The sequence below is a fragment of the Diabrotica undecimpunctata genome, chromosome 10, assembly GCF_040954645.1.
Source record: "Diabrotica undecimpunctata isolate CICGRU chromosome 10, icDiaUnde3, whole genome shotgun sequence".
NCBI classification, from domain to species: domain Eukaryota; kingdom Metazoa; phylum Arthropoda; class Insecta; order Coleoptera; family Chrysomelidae; genus Diabrotica; species Diabrotica undecimpunctata.
In genome coordinates, this window is record NC_092812.1 from 61,279,160 (window position 1) to 61,297,254 (window position 18,095).

Genomic DNA, 18,095 nt, shown 5'->3' on the forward strand with positions numbered 1-18,095 from the left:
CTGCTCATACTAAGATTTGGTGCTCCTAGAGGTACAATATTACTCTGGGATCCAGCAAACAAATTAAAGCCATAGTTGAATCCCGAAAGACCACTCAGCACAAAGTTTTTGAAGCCCCACTTATGTGGTTTTTTTGGGTTATACTGCTTTAGCTGGCTTCGCGCTTTTGTTGGTATGATCTGTTCGTCTACAGCTAGAAATTCTTCTTTCGGAACCATGAGTGGTCGTTCTTTGATTTGGCTCAGAACAGGTCTAATTTTGAATAATCTGTCGTGTCCAGGCTGATCATTTTCAATCATGTCATCATTGTTATTGAAATGCAAGAAACGTTTTATGTCTTCAAACATGTTACAGCTCATCACATTGCTAACTGCTTGGTGGCCAATATTGGCATTCCAATAGTGTCTTGTTGATAGAAGTTGAATTATCGACATGTAAATAGTAATTCCTATAAATTGTTCTATTTCATATTTTTTTAGATTAGCTGGTTTATCTGGACGTTGTTGCACTGAGTATAAATTTGATTGGTCTGTGATATGCTCGTATAAGACTATCAGAAAAGAGAAACTTAAAAAATTTGACCGGAGTTTCTAATTGTAAAATCGAAGGATGTAAATTTTCAGAACCAGTAAATTTTGTATCATTTTCTGATCTTCTCAGATTTCCTTTCACCTAATTATGAGATTTCTTTCTTCCTTTTATATCGTAGTCTTTCAGACAAAGGGGTATCATCATCTGAGAATGTGGCAGAAATGACAGTTTCCTTGACATTGCTTGGTAAATTTTCACGCTCCTCATTGTCACTATCTTGACACAATATCATCTCATTTGTACCGTCTTCATCGGAGAGATCTGATTCTTCATTATTAGGAATTCTAACTGCATTCATTGTACCATAAAAGAGTTTCAGATCCATATCTGCAAAAACAATCAATGAGTTCATAACTTCATAGTGTGCCATATATAGCACAAACCCTGGTTGGGGTTTTCGAGAGACTTTCAACATTCTTAATTTTTAGTACTTACCTAAGCAGATATCTAATATCACAATACAATAAATTTCAATTTTTTCTCGCCGTAAAAAACGTTTTTACTATGAAAAATAACCTCTAACTTCGAGCACTGTTTCACGTGGTTCAGAATTTCAACAAGAATGAACTTCAAACTGAGCACGGCTGCCTATCTCGCCGTCAGAACTATTCCGCATATCTCGCATACACTATTAGTACGTGTCAGATATGGGCTGCCATGCAGCTACGACAAAAATTGAGTTAAAACATTAAAAAATTGTTTTTTGTTTGGTTTGTGCCATTTATGGCACATGATGCGGTAAAGGGTTAAGGTGACGGAAACAACCACGTTTTTCATTATCAAATAAATAAGTTTCTAAAAAACAATTGGAATAACTTTTAAATGAATAAATATTTTTCCACAAAAATTTATGTGTACCTTAAGGGTACAGACATATTTTTATGTAACTTTTGTTATTATTTATGCATATTTTGTATGTTTATTGCTTCTACAAGTTTTTGCAATTGTTCGCAATTGTTTAAATAAATTATGATCCAAATTTAATTTAGGTCTCAAATGAATCGTTTTTTCATAGCCCCTCAAAAAACAAAAATGAAAACGTCTAATTAGGAAAGAAGTATTCAAAAAAATTAAAAATTGTGATTTTCGGTGATTTTTGCTATAAAATCTAAAGTTTAAACAATGACACCGTTAGTTTAAACTGATACTTTTGACATAAATCCATATTTTTATACAAAAACTGTAATTTTTCAAGGATTCGTTCTGAAATGAATTACTTTACATTTTACTTTTTGGTTATTGGACTATAAGAAACAAAGCGCAATACGAAATGTTGCAGTAAATTCTCCAAGATCTTTTTGCAGTCCTTTTCGTATCGAAATTAGTTTTGTAAATACATTCGTATGAAGTCAAGAAACTGTATTTTAATGTATTTTCTAATGTTTCATACAAATACGACCCTATACATATTTTTATTAATAAAAGTTATATAGCACGTGCGTGGCATGAGACGTCCTATTATTAGACTGTAGAAAGGCAGCAAAAGACATTCTTTGGGAAATGCCTTATCGTTCTCACTACTGCATCTGTAATCTAAAAATAGGTGAGAGAATTGAATATGCAGTACAAATAAATGTCGACCCTGAAAAACTAATATGTTACACATTCCGGAGGTGTTTGGGTTCGTTTCGTAAGATTCTGTCGTATAATAAATATTCAAATTATTCGGAACTTAACTCTCTAATGCTCAAATTTTTATTTTTCTATTAAAAAAGATAAATTATACTAATATAAACAACAAAAACATTTAAAAAATCCCGTTGTTTGGCAAATAGTTTTTTCACATTTTTTTTGTATTGCAAATTTACTAAATACAAACCGGTTTTGCGTACAATATTTAAATGAAACAAATATTAATACTACACTGCCTCGCAAAATTAATCGGATACGTGAAATTATAAAGTTTTCTCCTTTTACTTTTGATGAATTGTGTATTCTTCTTCTCATTGCGCCGTCTCCTTTCGAAGGTTGGCGATCCAAATGGCAATTGTAGTTTTGGAAACTGCTGCGCGAAAGATCTCTGCGGATGAGCGGTCGAACCATCTCCTCAGGTCTTTCAGCCACGAGTTCTGTCGTCTTCCTACGGTTTTTTTGCCCTGTACTTTTCCTTCCAGTATAACTTGAAGTAATTCATATCTTTCGCCTCTCAACACATGACCCGAGTATTGCATTTTCCTCTCTTTGATTATTCTTAGTAATTCTTTTTGTTTACACATGCGACGAAGTACCTCAACATTAGTAACTCTTTGTACCCATGGAATCCTCAACATTCGTCTGTATATATACATCTCAAAGGCATCTATTCTTTTTTCTATTTCAGAGTCCATTGTCCAACTTTCACAGCCATACAGTAAGACAGAAAAAACGTAACATCTGATCATTCGGATTCTAAGCTGTAGACTAAGGTGTACAATTGTGTATATAAAATGTGAATTGTGTATAATAATGAAATATATCTATAAGTTGCCTTTATCCATTCGTTTTTTAAAAGTTTGTTATTTTTCGTGGCTGAAAGAAAGTTTTTGTTATGATACTCTCGGCAAATCGAATATTTACTTCTAATATTTCTTAAATTGTTTGTATTCCTTTTTGATGAATTATTGACTGCTTTTGCGGGAACGAAATAGTTTTAATAACAAACAGTAATGATTTACAATGAGGCCAGATCACGTAGAGCAAGCTGTTGCTCTGCATAATGATTACTGCATTCGGTATATCGAAGAAATGCTTGACTTTCCGTGACGTACAATACCCTATGCTTTACAAAGATTTCGAGAGACTGTGTCTTCCTCACGAATACCTGGACAGGGAATACCAAGGATCATAAACGCCGTGGAAGATCGATTTCTTAGACATCAAGTGCTTCGAGATCGGACAGTTACTGCTACAGCTTTGACTAGGAGACTGTCAAATATTCAGACGATTAAGCGAACAAAATTTATCATCTTATGTACCTGTTACGACGCTGGGGATTCTCTTGTGCTCATGCAGATTAGGATATGGAAGATTGGAGAAATGTTCTGTTTACAGACGAGTCTCGTTTTACGACATATTCACCCTTTTCTTCTTCTTTGAGTGCCTCTCCTATCGGAGATTGGATATCATTAGGGCGATTCTAATTTTATTTACTGCTGTTTTTAATAATTCGTTAGTGGTACAACCAAACCACTCTCTTAAATTTCTCATCCAGGACATTCTTCTACGGCCTGGATTATATTTTGTAGGAATGTATACTTGTGTCCTCTCATCAGGTGGCCTAAGTTTTCTCTTTTTTATATTCAGTATAACTTCTGGATCGTTATTTATTCTGCGTATTACCTCTTCATTTGTAATTTTATCCACCCAACTTATTTTTAGTATATGGCGGTAGCACCACATCTCAAAGTTTTCAAGATTTTTAATATTCCTCTGTTTAAGATATCCTCCTCTATGCCTCAACATCGTAAAGCAAAGTACTGAATACATAGCATTTTAACATTCTAGTTCGTAGCTGAATACTAATATCACGATTACAAAATAATTTTTTCATTTTTATAAAGGTAGACCTGGCAATTTCAATACGTCTTTTTATCTCGTGATTTTAATCACCTGTTTCATTGATGAGGGTTCCCAAGTATTTGTATTCGCTTACTTTTTCGAGTTGGGTACCATTTATTGTGATACTAGTGTCATGTATTGGATTCTTACTGAAGGTCATATATTTGGTTTTTTTGACGTTCATCCTTATGTCGTAGTTATTACATATCTCATTCATAAGTCGATAAAGCAGGCGTGTATCTCTTGGTTAACATCTAGACATCTCTGTGTTAGGACGTTTAAGGCAAAGAGAGCTTCTCTTGTACCTAATCCTTTTCTGAATTCCATCTGTGTATCGTTAATATCGATATCTAACTTTTGATAGATTCGGTTGTGGGTGACTCGTAAGAAATATTTTAAGCAGATGACTCATCAAGGAGATTGTTCGATGATCTGAACATTGCATTGCCTTAGTTTTCTTCGGTATGGTGACAAACGTAGACAGCAACCATTCTTGAGGTATTATACCAGTACTGTATATTGTATTGAATAGATGTAATATTATGGTTACAGATTTATCATTCAAAAGCTTCAACAGTTCTGTAGGAATTTCATCAGGTCCATTTGTTTTTCCATTTTTAGCGTTTCTTATTGCGTATTCTACTTCTTCTTTCAATATGTCTGGCCCAGTTGCATTGATTATTAAGTTATTTCTATCGTCTTCAAATAATTTATTCAGGTATTCTGTCCATCTTTTTATTTTATTCTCTAGATCTACCATAAGATTTCCATCTTTGTCTTTAAGTTTACCTATTTGGCATTTCTTTATGCTTCCTGTTATCTCTTTTACTTTTTTGTGCATATTGAACGCATCGTACTTTTTCTCATAGGTTTCTATTTCTTCACACCGTTCTTTAATCCACGCCTCTTTGGCTTCTTTTATTCTCTTTTTATGTGTTTGTTTATTTCTTTGTATTTGTCTAGGTAATTCTTCATCTTTATTCTTTGTTCCATCAAGTCTAGTATAGCTTGTGTCATCCACCCCTTATTCTTTGTTGTTGTTTTGTAAGATGTTTCTTTCCTGCTGTTTGTATAGCTGTATTTGTACTTTAATTTTTGGTTAACGTTATTTGTATCGTTAATTTGTTGCTGCACTGAACGGAGGTTTTCATTTATTTCTTCTCCTGTTTCTTGTCGTATATTTTTGTTTCTTAGTTTATTTAAATCTAGTGCCTTTCTACGTGGTCTTCTAATCTTTTTTTGTCTCGCCTCTGACATATTCACCTGATGGTCGCCAAAGAATGTGGAGAATGCTATCCCCAATGGTGGTTCTTTCCTAGAGTACAGCTTGGTGGTGAAGGTATACTGGCATTTCTTACGGAATTACATACAGATCTTATAATGTTGGTGAAGGTAGCGTTATTGCTGATAGGTACATTAGAAAATGTCTGGAAGGACATTGTATATCTTATATGCATTTTGCAAGTAAAAATTTGCTCCGAATACAGGATAATGCTGGGCCGCACATAGCCAGGATAACAATGTAGTAGGTTACACATATTGTAGAAAATTTTGCGACAACTTGGGAAGAGTAGTTAGTGAAAATTATGTAGAGTTTGAAACTGTGGTAGCATTTGAACAGGCGCTGGTAAACGAGTGGGAACAAATAGCCTAAAACGAGATTGCCGCTTTAACCCAGTCTACGCCAGAAACCTGTTATTCGAGCTCGATAAGGAAATACTCGAGTTTGATATGAATATGTTAGAATTATTTTATGATTCCAATTTGAAGAATATTTTATATAATGGAGTTACATTGAAAGATATAACTCCAGAATAAAAAAATTAGTAATCTTCATTTGTTGTTAATTAATTAATATTTTGAAATTTTGTTTTAATTTTATAGTTTGTTATTTAATATACAATAAAATTTTAAAATAAACTTAGTTTAATTTAGTTAACTTTGAGGGGCAGTGTACATAATAATATTTATATCTTGACATTAAAATATTCATAAAGTAATTAATTTTTACGGAAATGACGGAAACAGTTTATAGTCCTATTAAAACATGAACTAACACATTTTTTACATTTTATAAAGATCTAAAAGCAAAATCTTTACAATCAGGAAATTTACATCTCCATCGCTTCTTCATTCAATTTCTACAGTAAGAGTTGGGATCTTACTTTTACATATTTTGGAGATAATTAATTTTGTCAATTGGTCAATTTGAAATCAATTAAATTTCATATTTTTTTTACAGTTGACAAAGAATTGAGATTGCGTACCTTAAAAGATCGGCAGAATGATGAGAGGCAGAGGAAACTGGAAGAAATCAAGGCACAAGCTCTTGCTGCACAAGTTTTCAAAGAACAAAAAGAACAAGAACGACGCAAAAGATTAGATGATTTAAAATGCAGGGATGACGAAAGACGTCTACAAGTCGAAGAGCGTAAAAAGCAAATACAAGAAGCCGAAAGAGATAGATTAGAATTTATACTTAGACGAAACCAAGAACGAGAACATAGATTCGAGTCCAGGAGACGCAATGAAAGAAGTAATGCAGTATTCGCCTTCGGTTCTTCTACCCCTCGAATGCTGGATCCAAATGATGTTACCGCTTCGTATTGGAATACGCGAAGGGCCACTTCCATCCAGAATATAGTAACTTCTACAAACCCGTCAATGCTTACTCGACGACAATCTGAACGAGAATTAGATGCTGGTACCAAAAAACGTGCTACCTCTGCTACTGGCTTAGAGAGAACCGGTGAAAGTAAGTACATTTCTTTATTCATTAATACAATATATAATCTTTAAAGTACTATTGGAACTTGGACCTAGTCCATCATCAATTGAGTTACACCAATGTAATAATGATTGCAGATGTAATGGAAAATGAACGCTTGTGGAAAACAGTCATTTTAGGAAACGTGTCACATCTATTCATATTTTCATGTTAACAAAACAAAATCATTCCGTGTATTTGTTTTTTGCTACCGAGCTTTTGTGTAGTGATGCTATAAAAAAATAATTAGCAGTACTTTTCGGTTCCTAAAATCATCCCCTTGATGGAATGGTGATTTGTTCACTTACTTTCGTCAGAACTAAAAATTACTATTTTTTCTTTAATAGAAAGCAAAGGAACAAGAACTAGGAATCTGGATAAATACGCCTCAATGTCAAGATCTGTAGGTAAGTGCTTTCTTTGTTCATCGCACTATGTACGTTAATGAAGAGTCATATCGAAATTATGATCGACCGAGATGGCTTTTATCCATTCCTCCTTTAACATCATTTATTAAATGTTTATAAAATCTATACATTTTTAAACTATTCAATAATAAATCCATAAAATGTACTCTAATATCACGTTCACCCGCTTATCAAAATTTCATTGACATAGATGAAGAGTGCGTGAGTCTATATTCTTTGTGTGATGTGATAATCTACTTATACAATTTGTTATGTACTATATGTGAAACATTTTTTTATTCCTCATCTACGGAACGTACTTGTCGCGCCAGACAAGTTGTCATCAATGATGATTCCATTAAAAGGCATATTTATTGACATTAGTTGTTATTGTTGTTATTGACATATGCCTGCAACTGGTACTATACTAATGGGATAGATATTTTTTGTGAGTATAACTACCTCACACTAGCTTTTAGCAGTTCCAGTGAGTATTAAATGCATTGTTTTAATTTTAAGGGCTCAATTCTCATTTCTTTATAAAACGCTTAAGAGGTTGTTTCTATCTCTTCTCAAAGTAAATATTTAACAGAAAGTTCGCATTGGAACCTGTTTTAATACACTCCGCGTCAGAGAAAACGGGCCACCCCAAGTATTTAAAGTATTTTCGAAATTATTATTTATTGCTACAAAATTAGGCATTTATTTTTTTGTATATTGAATTAATATTATTTTATTTTTAATGTGTCTTGGGTTATTTAAGTTAAATGGGTTATTGCGAAAGCAAACCGACCATGTAACTGGATTAAGGATATTCATAGGACCTATAAAACAAAACAATTTTGAAAAAAAATTGTTTACAACTTTATCAATTTTCGAGAAAGCGATTGTTTTGAGAAATGTATGATATTGTAAAGGGTTCTAATGAGTTTTAAACGCATCTCAGATTACAGTAGCCGACTTAGTGTGAAGTAGTCTTCAGTTAATAACGATGGAGAATTTTCAAAAATCGGTTGAAATTGTAACGTTACTGGGAAGTGGATTAAGTCAAAGACAAGTTGCAAGACAATTGAATATTAGTCGTTCGACTGCACAAAGGACCCAGCAACGATTTATTGTGACAGGATCTCACCAACGACGACCTGGTACAGGTCCAAAAAGGAAAACAACCGCTAGGGAAGATCGCGTCGTCATTCTTGCTGCATTACGGAATCAGACCCAATCCGCTAGAATACCTCAAAGGCCATTTACAGCAAGCTCAAGGACCAGCAATCAGACTTTCTACTATTCGGCGAAGATAAGGGAGCAAGGTTTGACAGCTTGCAGTCCAGCAACAGAGTCCTTACTTTCCCCAGCTCACAAAAGACGAAGACTCGATTTTGCCTGTGAGCACATCAATTGAACAGCAGACGATTGGAAAAAAGTATTGTTTACGGATGAGTGTAGAATGTCTATTTATGGTAAAGATGGACGCATTAGGGTGTACAGATGGGCTGGAGAACGTTTCGCTGGTTGCACTTGGCACCACGGGTTGCTTTTGGTGGTAGTTCAGTAATGTTTTGGGCAGGGATTTCTTTTGATGTGCATACGGATCTCGTCGTGATCGACAGAGGTGCGTTAACAGCAGTAAGGTACATAACGGAAATCTTACAACATCACGAGATGCCCTATGCTGGATTTATTGGCAACGAATTCCTGCTAATGCAGGATAATGCGAGACCACACACGGCAAGCATAGTAACGGAGTACCTTGACGAGGTTGGTATTCCAAAAATAGACTGGCCTGCTCAAAGCCCCGATTTCAATCATATTGAGCATATATGGAGCCTGCTAAAAAGTCGCGTTAGGCGTCGCATACCTGCTCCAACAACACCTGTAGAGCTTCAGATAGCACTCATTGATGAATGGGCCACTTTTCCCCAAAGAGATATCCAAAACGTTATAAATTCCATGCCAAATCGAATGAGGAGTGTCATCCAGAATCAAGGTGGCAATACCCATTACTGAAGATGGATACCAGCTTTTTTTTTAAATATACAGTTCATTGTTGTTTTAAAAACGGTAAGTTAATTTTTTCAATAAATTTCCTATTTTTCTTAAATTTTTTATTTTCGATTGATGTTTTACGATAATGATGAAATTTTATATTAAACGAGTTATTGATTCAATATACAAAAAAATAAATGCTTAATTTTGTAGCAATAAATAATAATTTCGAAAATATTTTAAATATTTGGGGTGGCCCGTTTTCTATGACGCTCAAGGCAAGTAATATTTCAAATATTTGCTTCCTATTTTTTGGCAACAGCCTAACAGGACCAAAAATACCACCTCCAATACACATGGGATATTTAATCTGAATAGCTTCCACCCATTTTACTGTTCATATATTTTTGGAGACGGCTGTCGCCGTATTCCCGTTCTCCTCCGCCAATCCTCCCAGTCCAAGGCATGCTACTCCTCCAAACCTCTCGATTCCATCGCTCTTCTAATTCCTTCATTCCATGAGCGTCAAGGTCTACCTCTTTTTCTTCTTCCAGGTGGCTTCCATCTATGAAGTTTTTGAGGCCAACGTTCGTCAGGCATTCTCAATAGGTTTCCAAACCATTTTAAACCTCTTCTTTCTATTCTGTCAACGAAAGTTTCTGTAGCATTAATGTTATTTCTTCTAGATTCGTTGGTCTTCCTTTCCAGCCTTGATGTTGGAGCACTTCTTTTCAAATAATCCATTTCAGCTGCCAACAATCTTCTCTTCAGGTCTGCATTAATTGTCCATACTTCAGAGCCATAACAAAGAAATGATTCAACGATGGTTTGCCCTATTCTTTTTTGTTCTTTTTACAAATGTTGCGATCCCACCATAAGGAGTTCAGACATCCTACAATTTTACGTCCCTGATTATTTCCAGGTGGCTTCCATCTATGAAGTTTTTGGGGCCAACGTTCGTCAGGCATTCTCAATAGGTTTCCAAACCATTTTAAACCTCTTCTTTCTATTCTGTCAATGAAAGTTTCTGTAGCATTCATGTTATTTCTTCTAGATTCGTTGGTCTTCCTTTTCAGCCTTGATGTTGTAGCACTTCTTCTCAAATAATCCATTTCAACTGTCAACAATCTTCTCTTCAGGTCTGCATTAATTGTCCATACTTCAGAGCCATAACAAAGAAATGATTCAACCATGGTTTGCCCTATTCTTTTTTTGTTCCTTTTGGAAATGTTGTGATCCCACCATAAGGAGTTCAGACATCCTACAATTTTACGTCCCTGATTAATTTGGTGTTTAATTTCGGTTTCTCCCAAGCCGTTCTTATCAATGAGTGCACCTAAATATTTAAATTTTTCCACTTGTTTGATTTCCACGTCCTCGTCTATCAACACTTTAAACCTTGCATCTGAATTGATAACTAAATATTCTGTTTTCTTCATGCTGACTTGTAACCCCCATTTTACATATTCTCTGTATAGACGCTTTATCATAAATTCGAGATCATAAGAATCTTGAGCTAGGACGACTTGGTCATCCGCAAAGTTCAGGGAGAACAGTACGTCATTTCCTATGGGGATTCCCATTCAGTGGCAGTGGTTTTTCCAATTTTGGAGGGCTGCCTCAATATATAAATTAAACAGTAAGAGTGACATACTGCATCCTTGTCTTAGTCCTTTAGTTACTTTTATTGGCTCTGATAGTCTATTTCCTATTTTTAGGTAAGTATTGTTATCCCTGTATACTTCTGTGATTATTCCTAAAAGGTATATACTAATGCCGAGTTGTTGTAAAGCTTGCCACAATTTAAGTCTTGGAACTGTATCATACGCCTTTTCTAGGTCGATGAAGGCTAGATGTACTTCGGTACCAACCGCTATTCTTTTTTCTATTAATTGTTGGAGTATAAACAAGTTATCAGTGCAAGATCTACCAGGCGTAAATCCACTTTGGTCTTCGCTAATTAGATGTTCTACATCATCTTGTATTTTTCCATTTATTATCTTTCCAAACAATCTCCCGAAAGTAGGTAGGACACTTAATCCTCTGTAGCAGTTAGGATCTTTTCGATTACCTTTTTTAAAGATGGACACTTGGTGAGCAGTTTTCCATTCAGATGGTACTTTAATTTGTTGGCAGCATTGATTGCTTAGAAAAGTTATTCGTTCTATTAGAAGTGAACCTCCAGCTTTAAGTAACTATACAGCTATATTGCCAGGTCTTGGAGATCGCTCGTTTTTCATTATAATTAACGCAGTACGGACCTCATTGTTAGTAGTATTAATGTTACTGTTTGTTTGTCTCTCCTTACTGGATTCCTCTCCCATATATTCCAATCTGGACTCTTGGAGTAAATTTTTATAGTGATTTCTCACTTTTCTATAGGAATTAAGTTGATTAAGGAGTTATGTGTGTTTTTCTTTAGATTAGTGATAGTTCTCCATGCTTCCGTAGTCAGAGAACCACCAATTAAATTTTCAAATTGGACACATTTTTGTTCCCAGACATTGCTTTTTGCTTCTTTTATTTGATTGCGTACTTCACCGTTTTTCCTTTGATATGTTACTCTATTGCTAGATGTTTTATTTGTTAGCCATTTTGTTTTTTTCTTGTATCATTTCTTTTACTATTACTTCCCCTAGCATATTGGTACTCATCTGCAGAACTGTGTGTATTAGATCATGAACTTTGTGTTAACTACAATTTTTACATGTATTCTAGAATCTGTTGTCACTTGGTGTTTAATCAAAAAGTTACTGTAGATTTTTCCTAATGTCCCACCTGGTAATTGTCCAATTACTTCAAATCTTACAGTTCTTGTATTAATTCCAGGCTGCTTCAGTAGTATTTATCTTATCTTTCTCATTCTCCTGCATTTTTGATAACATATATTTTGCTGCTCCTTCGCCTAGGAATGCTATCACCTATGATATCACCTCTATGCGGATTTAACAGAGAAATTGCGATAGATCCTACAGATAGCTGTGTTCTTTGCATAAAATTGGTTTCAATATGATTATTCTCAAAATCATCTTAAAAAGTATCATCTTCTGCACAGAAGCTTCTAAAATTATTTGTATATAAGGTAGAGTATTTCTTATTTATTAAATATTTTTTCATTTTGAAGGAGATGGCTTATGTAAATGAAAAATTATTATTCAGTATTTGAAATTATTCTTGGAATACAGCTCCTTTATCATAACAAATTCCATGACGGTTTAGTTTTCCAAAGCAATTTATTTTTTAATAGACAGGCTAATATACTATTAGACAATGGTACTAAGCATTTTTAACTTGTATTTTCCATTCCTATTCTAGTCCGTAATTATGCAATTATCAGTCTACCTAGCAACCACCCGAGAACATTTTCTGAAATACTCTATTTTGTCTCCTCGTCGAGAAAACTCTAATTTGTATCATAGTAAATAACAAATCTGTATAATTTTTTGTAATGTTAAAAATGAGAAGTCTGTCAGAATTCCTTCGATTCATGACAGGAATTGGAAAGTCGGTAAACTACCGGCTTATGCGTTAGGTAAAGGGTTGAAGCGTGTAGCAACTAAAAACATCCCCAGGAAGGCATAAAAACCTATCAACGAAGACGAAAGACATAAATAAAATATAAAATTTTGGATGCAGTGAACCAAGATATTTCTGAAAAAGAAGAGATACGTTTAGGAACATTCCTTGGGAATTAAACTTTAGGCAAAAAAACAATAATCGAAAGTTTCAATTCATCGAAAAAGAATATTATATGTAGAGGGCGAAATTATTTACGAAAAATTAAGAGATTTCCTCAATCAAAATTAGAAATTATAGTAATTGGACAACTTTCTCTAAACTAAGGTTGTTAATTGGAAAGATTTCTCTCTCTCCAATGGTGCTACAGCCCAAATCGAGCTTCGGCCTCCTCCAAACTATGCCTCAAACCTGTTTCCTGTATTTTAGTATCTAATTGTAAAGATATGACCTGATATATGATAAGATAAAAGTGTAACCTCTTCTCGCCAAGCATTTACATGGACTATCTACGGGAATAAAAGCCCCATTTGATAAGGAACAATACACTCTGGTGTAGATGGATTTTTGAATGATGGTTTACTAATATTTTAAGTAGTTCACGCCAATAGTTTTATAATTTAGCTCTCCAGACCTAGAAGGCCCATGGCTTGGAATACTATTATTTTCCATTCTTTCCTGTTTGCTTCTTTATTTTTCTAATTTGAGATTTTAAGTTTTTCCATGTCTTCAAAATCCTTCCACCTGGTTTTCGGCCTACATTTCTTATTCTTTCCTCCTAATTCTCCTTTTAGTATTGTTTTGGGTAGTCTCGTGTTTGGCATCCTTTGAATATGTATAATCATCTCAGTCTTTGTGATTTTGTCATATGTATTCCATTTCATAGCTTTCCTCCAAATATTTTTCTAAGGACTTTCTTTCCCACACTTGGAGCATGACTTATTCGGATTTATTTATCGTCCATTTCACTGGCATATAATGCTATAGGTCTTATCACTGTCTTATATATTCTTATCTTAGCCCTTCTAAATCTGTTTTTACTTCTTAATAACTGTTTGGAGCAAATATACAACGATTACCATCCATAATTCTCGATTGGATTTCTTCCTTCATATTTGATCTCTTGGTGAATGTCGCTCCTAGGTACCCACATCGAATTTATATATTTTTTCTTCTGTGATTATTGTCAGGTATTTTCCTTGTGTATATTCTCGTTCTGCCCATTCCATATATTTGGCCTTTTCTTCATTTATGTATAGGTATCCCTTTCTTTCTCACTTTCGCTTCCAGTCTTTAGTATGTCTTTTAATTATTGTTTACTTCTGGCTATCAGTGTAAGTCCTGTCCTGTTGATTTCGGCTTCTTTGACGACAATTTCAATAATGATACTGACAGTAGGTCCCCTTATCGCACATCCTCGCTGATTTCAACACTTATCTGTTTATTTTAACTCTAACTCTGTTTTTCTGCGTCACTTTTATCATTCTTACCAATTTTTCACTAATTCTTTCTGTATATTTCTTTCCGTTTTACTCTGTCAAAGTCTTGTTTAAAGTCGCTGAATAGGGCTACTGTAGATTTCCCATATTCTTAGCTTTCTGTTTGTATTTCACGCAGTAGGAAAACTTGATCTACTGTACTGTGTCCTTGTTTGAATCCACGTTAATATTCTCTTATGTTAATATCTATTTTTTGTGATATCTTATTTTTATGTATACTGCAAGTATTTTATATGCAACAATTAGTAGCGCTATTCCCCTGTAAGTATGGCATAAGGTTTTGTCGCCTTTTTTGTGAATTGGCACAGTGTGGCTTCAGTCGATTCTTTCGGCATGTATTCTGGTTCCCATATTTATTTCGGCAACTTTTTCAAATACTTAATTAGTACTGGTCCTCCATATTTGAACATTTCAGCTGGTACTTCATCCTTTCCTTGACTCTTATTTTTTTAAGTTCCTCTATTATCTCTTTTTTATTAGACTGTCTTTCCTCTGTTCATTCAGTTTTCGCAGAACTTGCTGTTGCTGTGGGGAGCTTCGTTTATAACTCACTCTTAATACCAAATAAAGTGTACATGTTTCCATTGCTTAATGGATATATTAAAGTTGGTTAATTGCTTGTATAGCTGTGTTATTTATCGGATATTTTGTAGTTCAAGGTCGTCTAAAATATTACTGATTATTATCTGTTTATGGTCCTTAAATATAAATGATGGTTTTTATATAGCTAGATTTTTACATAAGTTCTTATCATCTCTATTGATTATGTCGAAGATTTAGATTATTGTTATATATATATATATATATATATATATATATATATATATATATATATATTTATATGTGTTCGGAAAGATTTCCGCGGTTAGCACAATTAAACTTAGAGCTAAGATTAATACTATTATAAAAATTAATATTAAACTCACCAGTCTTCCGGGTTGAACCGAGTCGATATCCATTGGGTCGAGCTTTCGACATCCTGTGTGGTCTTCTTCAGGGCTTCCGAGGTCTCAGTCTCCCGAGCCCCCAGATACTACTACACTCACTAGTGTATTCATTATTCAAAAAAAAAAGTTATTAAAATTTATAAACTACTCCAAACAAGGTTTTTTCCATTAATCTCGGTCAAATGTTTAAGTATTTTAATTTAGAATCTCGTAAATTTCAAGAACTTTTTAAGATTGACTACAACTTTTATTTAATCCATTTTTCTCTAAAATGTATACGAAAAGTTTTATAGACAAAAAATGATTTCATTTTCTATGATTTAAAAAAAAAACAACAAAATTAGCTGTACGTCTTCATGGGTTTGTCATCAGATATCCCCGCTAAGACCTTCATTTACAACCTTCAAAAACTCCTATAAGATTTTTTCAGCTCTTTTTTTTCTTTGCTGGCCTAATCTTGATTAATGAATTTCTGAATGAGTGGAGGAATGGAAAATGTGGTTAGGGCACGCTCAAATTACATAAAAGTATAAATTAATGATGAGAATTTGTTGATGCAATTTCAAGAAGGCCGAAAAAGACGTGTTGTGTAACTAATATATAATAAACGAATGATTATATATAGAAAAAATAGTGGAAAATAAAGTAAAACTGATTCATTTAAAACAGTATCACAAAACGGAAAGATTTTTGAGTAGAGCGAGAGTATCACAGAACGGAAACAGTATCACAAACTGTTTGTTTTGATTTCCGTATCTTCACCTACTCGTCTATAAATTATTTTCTCTTATATTTTCGTGGTGGGGTCTCTCACATATTTTCAAATAATTTTATGGTTCCTATAATGTATATAAAGTACTGCAGGTACATGTCAACCTTTAGCCTTTTCCCACTACCATAATTCTATTAAAAAATAGATCTGTTAGTAACTTGTTACTCTTTCCTGTAAGATCATTGTCAAACTGCTTTACCTGATCTCATTCTATGGAGTTCTGGAACAATTCCATAACTTGTTATTTTGTTCACTATTGCAGTTACTGTATTTGCTGGATATACTGTCAGGCTCTTCTAAATAAACTAAGTAATTATGTTTGGACTTCTAGACCTGCAGTAGTATTTTATGATTTGTCTTAAATATGTCTACTCTAATTACAATTTTTTGTTGTCTGTGCTCTATGTTTGATTGTTTCATATTTTCCATAATAACTATATCATAATTGTATAGTGTTTCACGTAATAGGGTATCCGATGAAGGTCATGCATATTGCTTAAAAAACTATTAAGAACTGTTTATTGTATTCCGTTACCGATTTATTCGCTTTTTGTATTTGTTCTACACACAGCTTTTGCATACTATACATTATTCCATGAACCATCTGAACTATATTAGTCTGATCTGAAACTCACAGTTGTTTATGCACGTGCTATGTATTTTTTGCAGGTAATGCACCAGTTATACCAGCCGGTTGTGTAAGCGGTTACACAGGACGAAGGCGCACTGATTTAGTTCCCACCATTCCAGCAAAAGATTTTATCAGTTCTTCCCGTAAATCCCTAAACCAATCACCAGGTAGGGCTTATTCAATGACGCGCTTAGACCAGCTTGCCAAACCACGCAAGAGGCACGATCTAAAATCTTTGACCGAAACCAACTCATTTCGTCCTTTATCCTCTTCTTATCACTCCTCTGTCACCCGTAGCATGAGCCACTTAGCTGTAAGTAAGTCGGGACCGTCACCAACACGAAGAGAGTTGAACAAGGCGGACAGTCGCAGCATGCAACAACTGACTGAGAAGTCTATTAGCTTGCCTCGCACAACTCGTACGTCCCAATTAAGGGAGCAGAAACTGATCACATCCTCCAATTGCAGTGAGGGTATGAATTTTCAGCTTTTTTTACTTTCAATGTTTGCAATTTTTCTTCACTGATCTTGAAAATATTGTACTACTAACCGGATATTTACATCTAGATATACTAAAGTCTACTAATCCTACCTATACTGAATATGACTGATAATACTGTATAAATTATAAATTTCAATATATTTATAAAATATTAATTATTCTTTGGTATATTTAGATATCTACAAAAATTCATGTTTGTGTATTTATGTAAATGCAGCACTGTAATTACACAATTGTATTTAGTAAATTAAATAGCTTAGTTCAAGTTGGAACCGGCTTAACAAGTGTCCGTCTGTCTCATTATATTCTTATTAAACATACTTGCAACGTTTGAGTAAAGCTGCGAAATATTTTCAAGATTATTCAATGTATTTATCATCAATTTTTATATACTATTTTGTGAAACACTCATGCTAAACGCATATTACTCATGTTTTGGAATAAGTGTACATTCCAAGTAATTTTTGTTATTTTAGTAATTGAAAAACTTTCTTATCGAGTTTCTGTGAATGTTTCTCATAAGTTTGTTCACTTGTCTTATCCACCTGATTATGTCTTCGTTCCCGTAACTCGATTTTTTTGTTTGAAATACATTTTATCATTCAGTATAATCTTTTGAATTCAATATGATCAATAAGTTTGGCGGTTCGATAAGAGAGGGCGTTACTAACTAGACACTAAATTTTTTTTATCTTGGTACACTCTTCATATGAACGTATGTCAAGTTTCAATTCCATCTCTCAATTCATTCTTTTTTTACAAGCCATTTAATGTCACAGTATCCTATGCTAGATTTAAATCGTTTATGGCAAATTCGGGTTAAGTTATCTTCAACTATCTGCTGAGCAGATCAACAAAGTTGACGGTTAGCATAAAAGGGGGTTATGATTTAAAAAAATATTTTAAAGTCGAAGCCATAAAACACTATATAGTGTAGGGG

The 18,095-nt window shown here is 34.0% G+C and overlaps 1 protein-coding gene across 8 annotated transcripts in view; it reads left to right on the forward strand.

Annotated features, from left to right (window-relative positions):
* Nucleotides 1–18,095, forward strand: part of LOC140452019 (uncharacterized) — a 72,018-nt gene that overhangs the window by 30,719 nt on the left and 23,204 nt on the right. For 3 of the 8 annotated variants that reach the window (XM_072546033.1, XM_072546035.1, XM_072546034.1), the window contains 3 exons: nt 6,371–6,883; nt 7,243–7,302; nt 16,692–17,126. In XM_072546033.1, coding sequence (XP_072402134.1) covers nt 6,371–6,883; nt 7,243–7,302; nt 16,692–17,126 — 1,008 coding nt within the window. The remainder of the gene's footprint in view (nt 1–6,370; nt 6,884–7,242; nt 7,303–16,691; nt 17,127–18,095) is intronic. The other 5 variants (XM_072546037.1, XM_072546040.1, XM_072546036.1 and 2 more) reach the window with 5 other exon arrangements.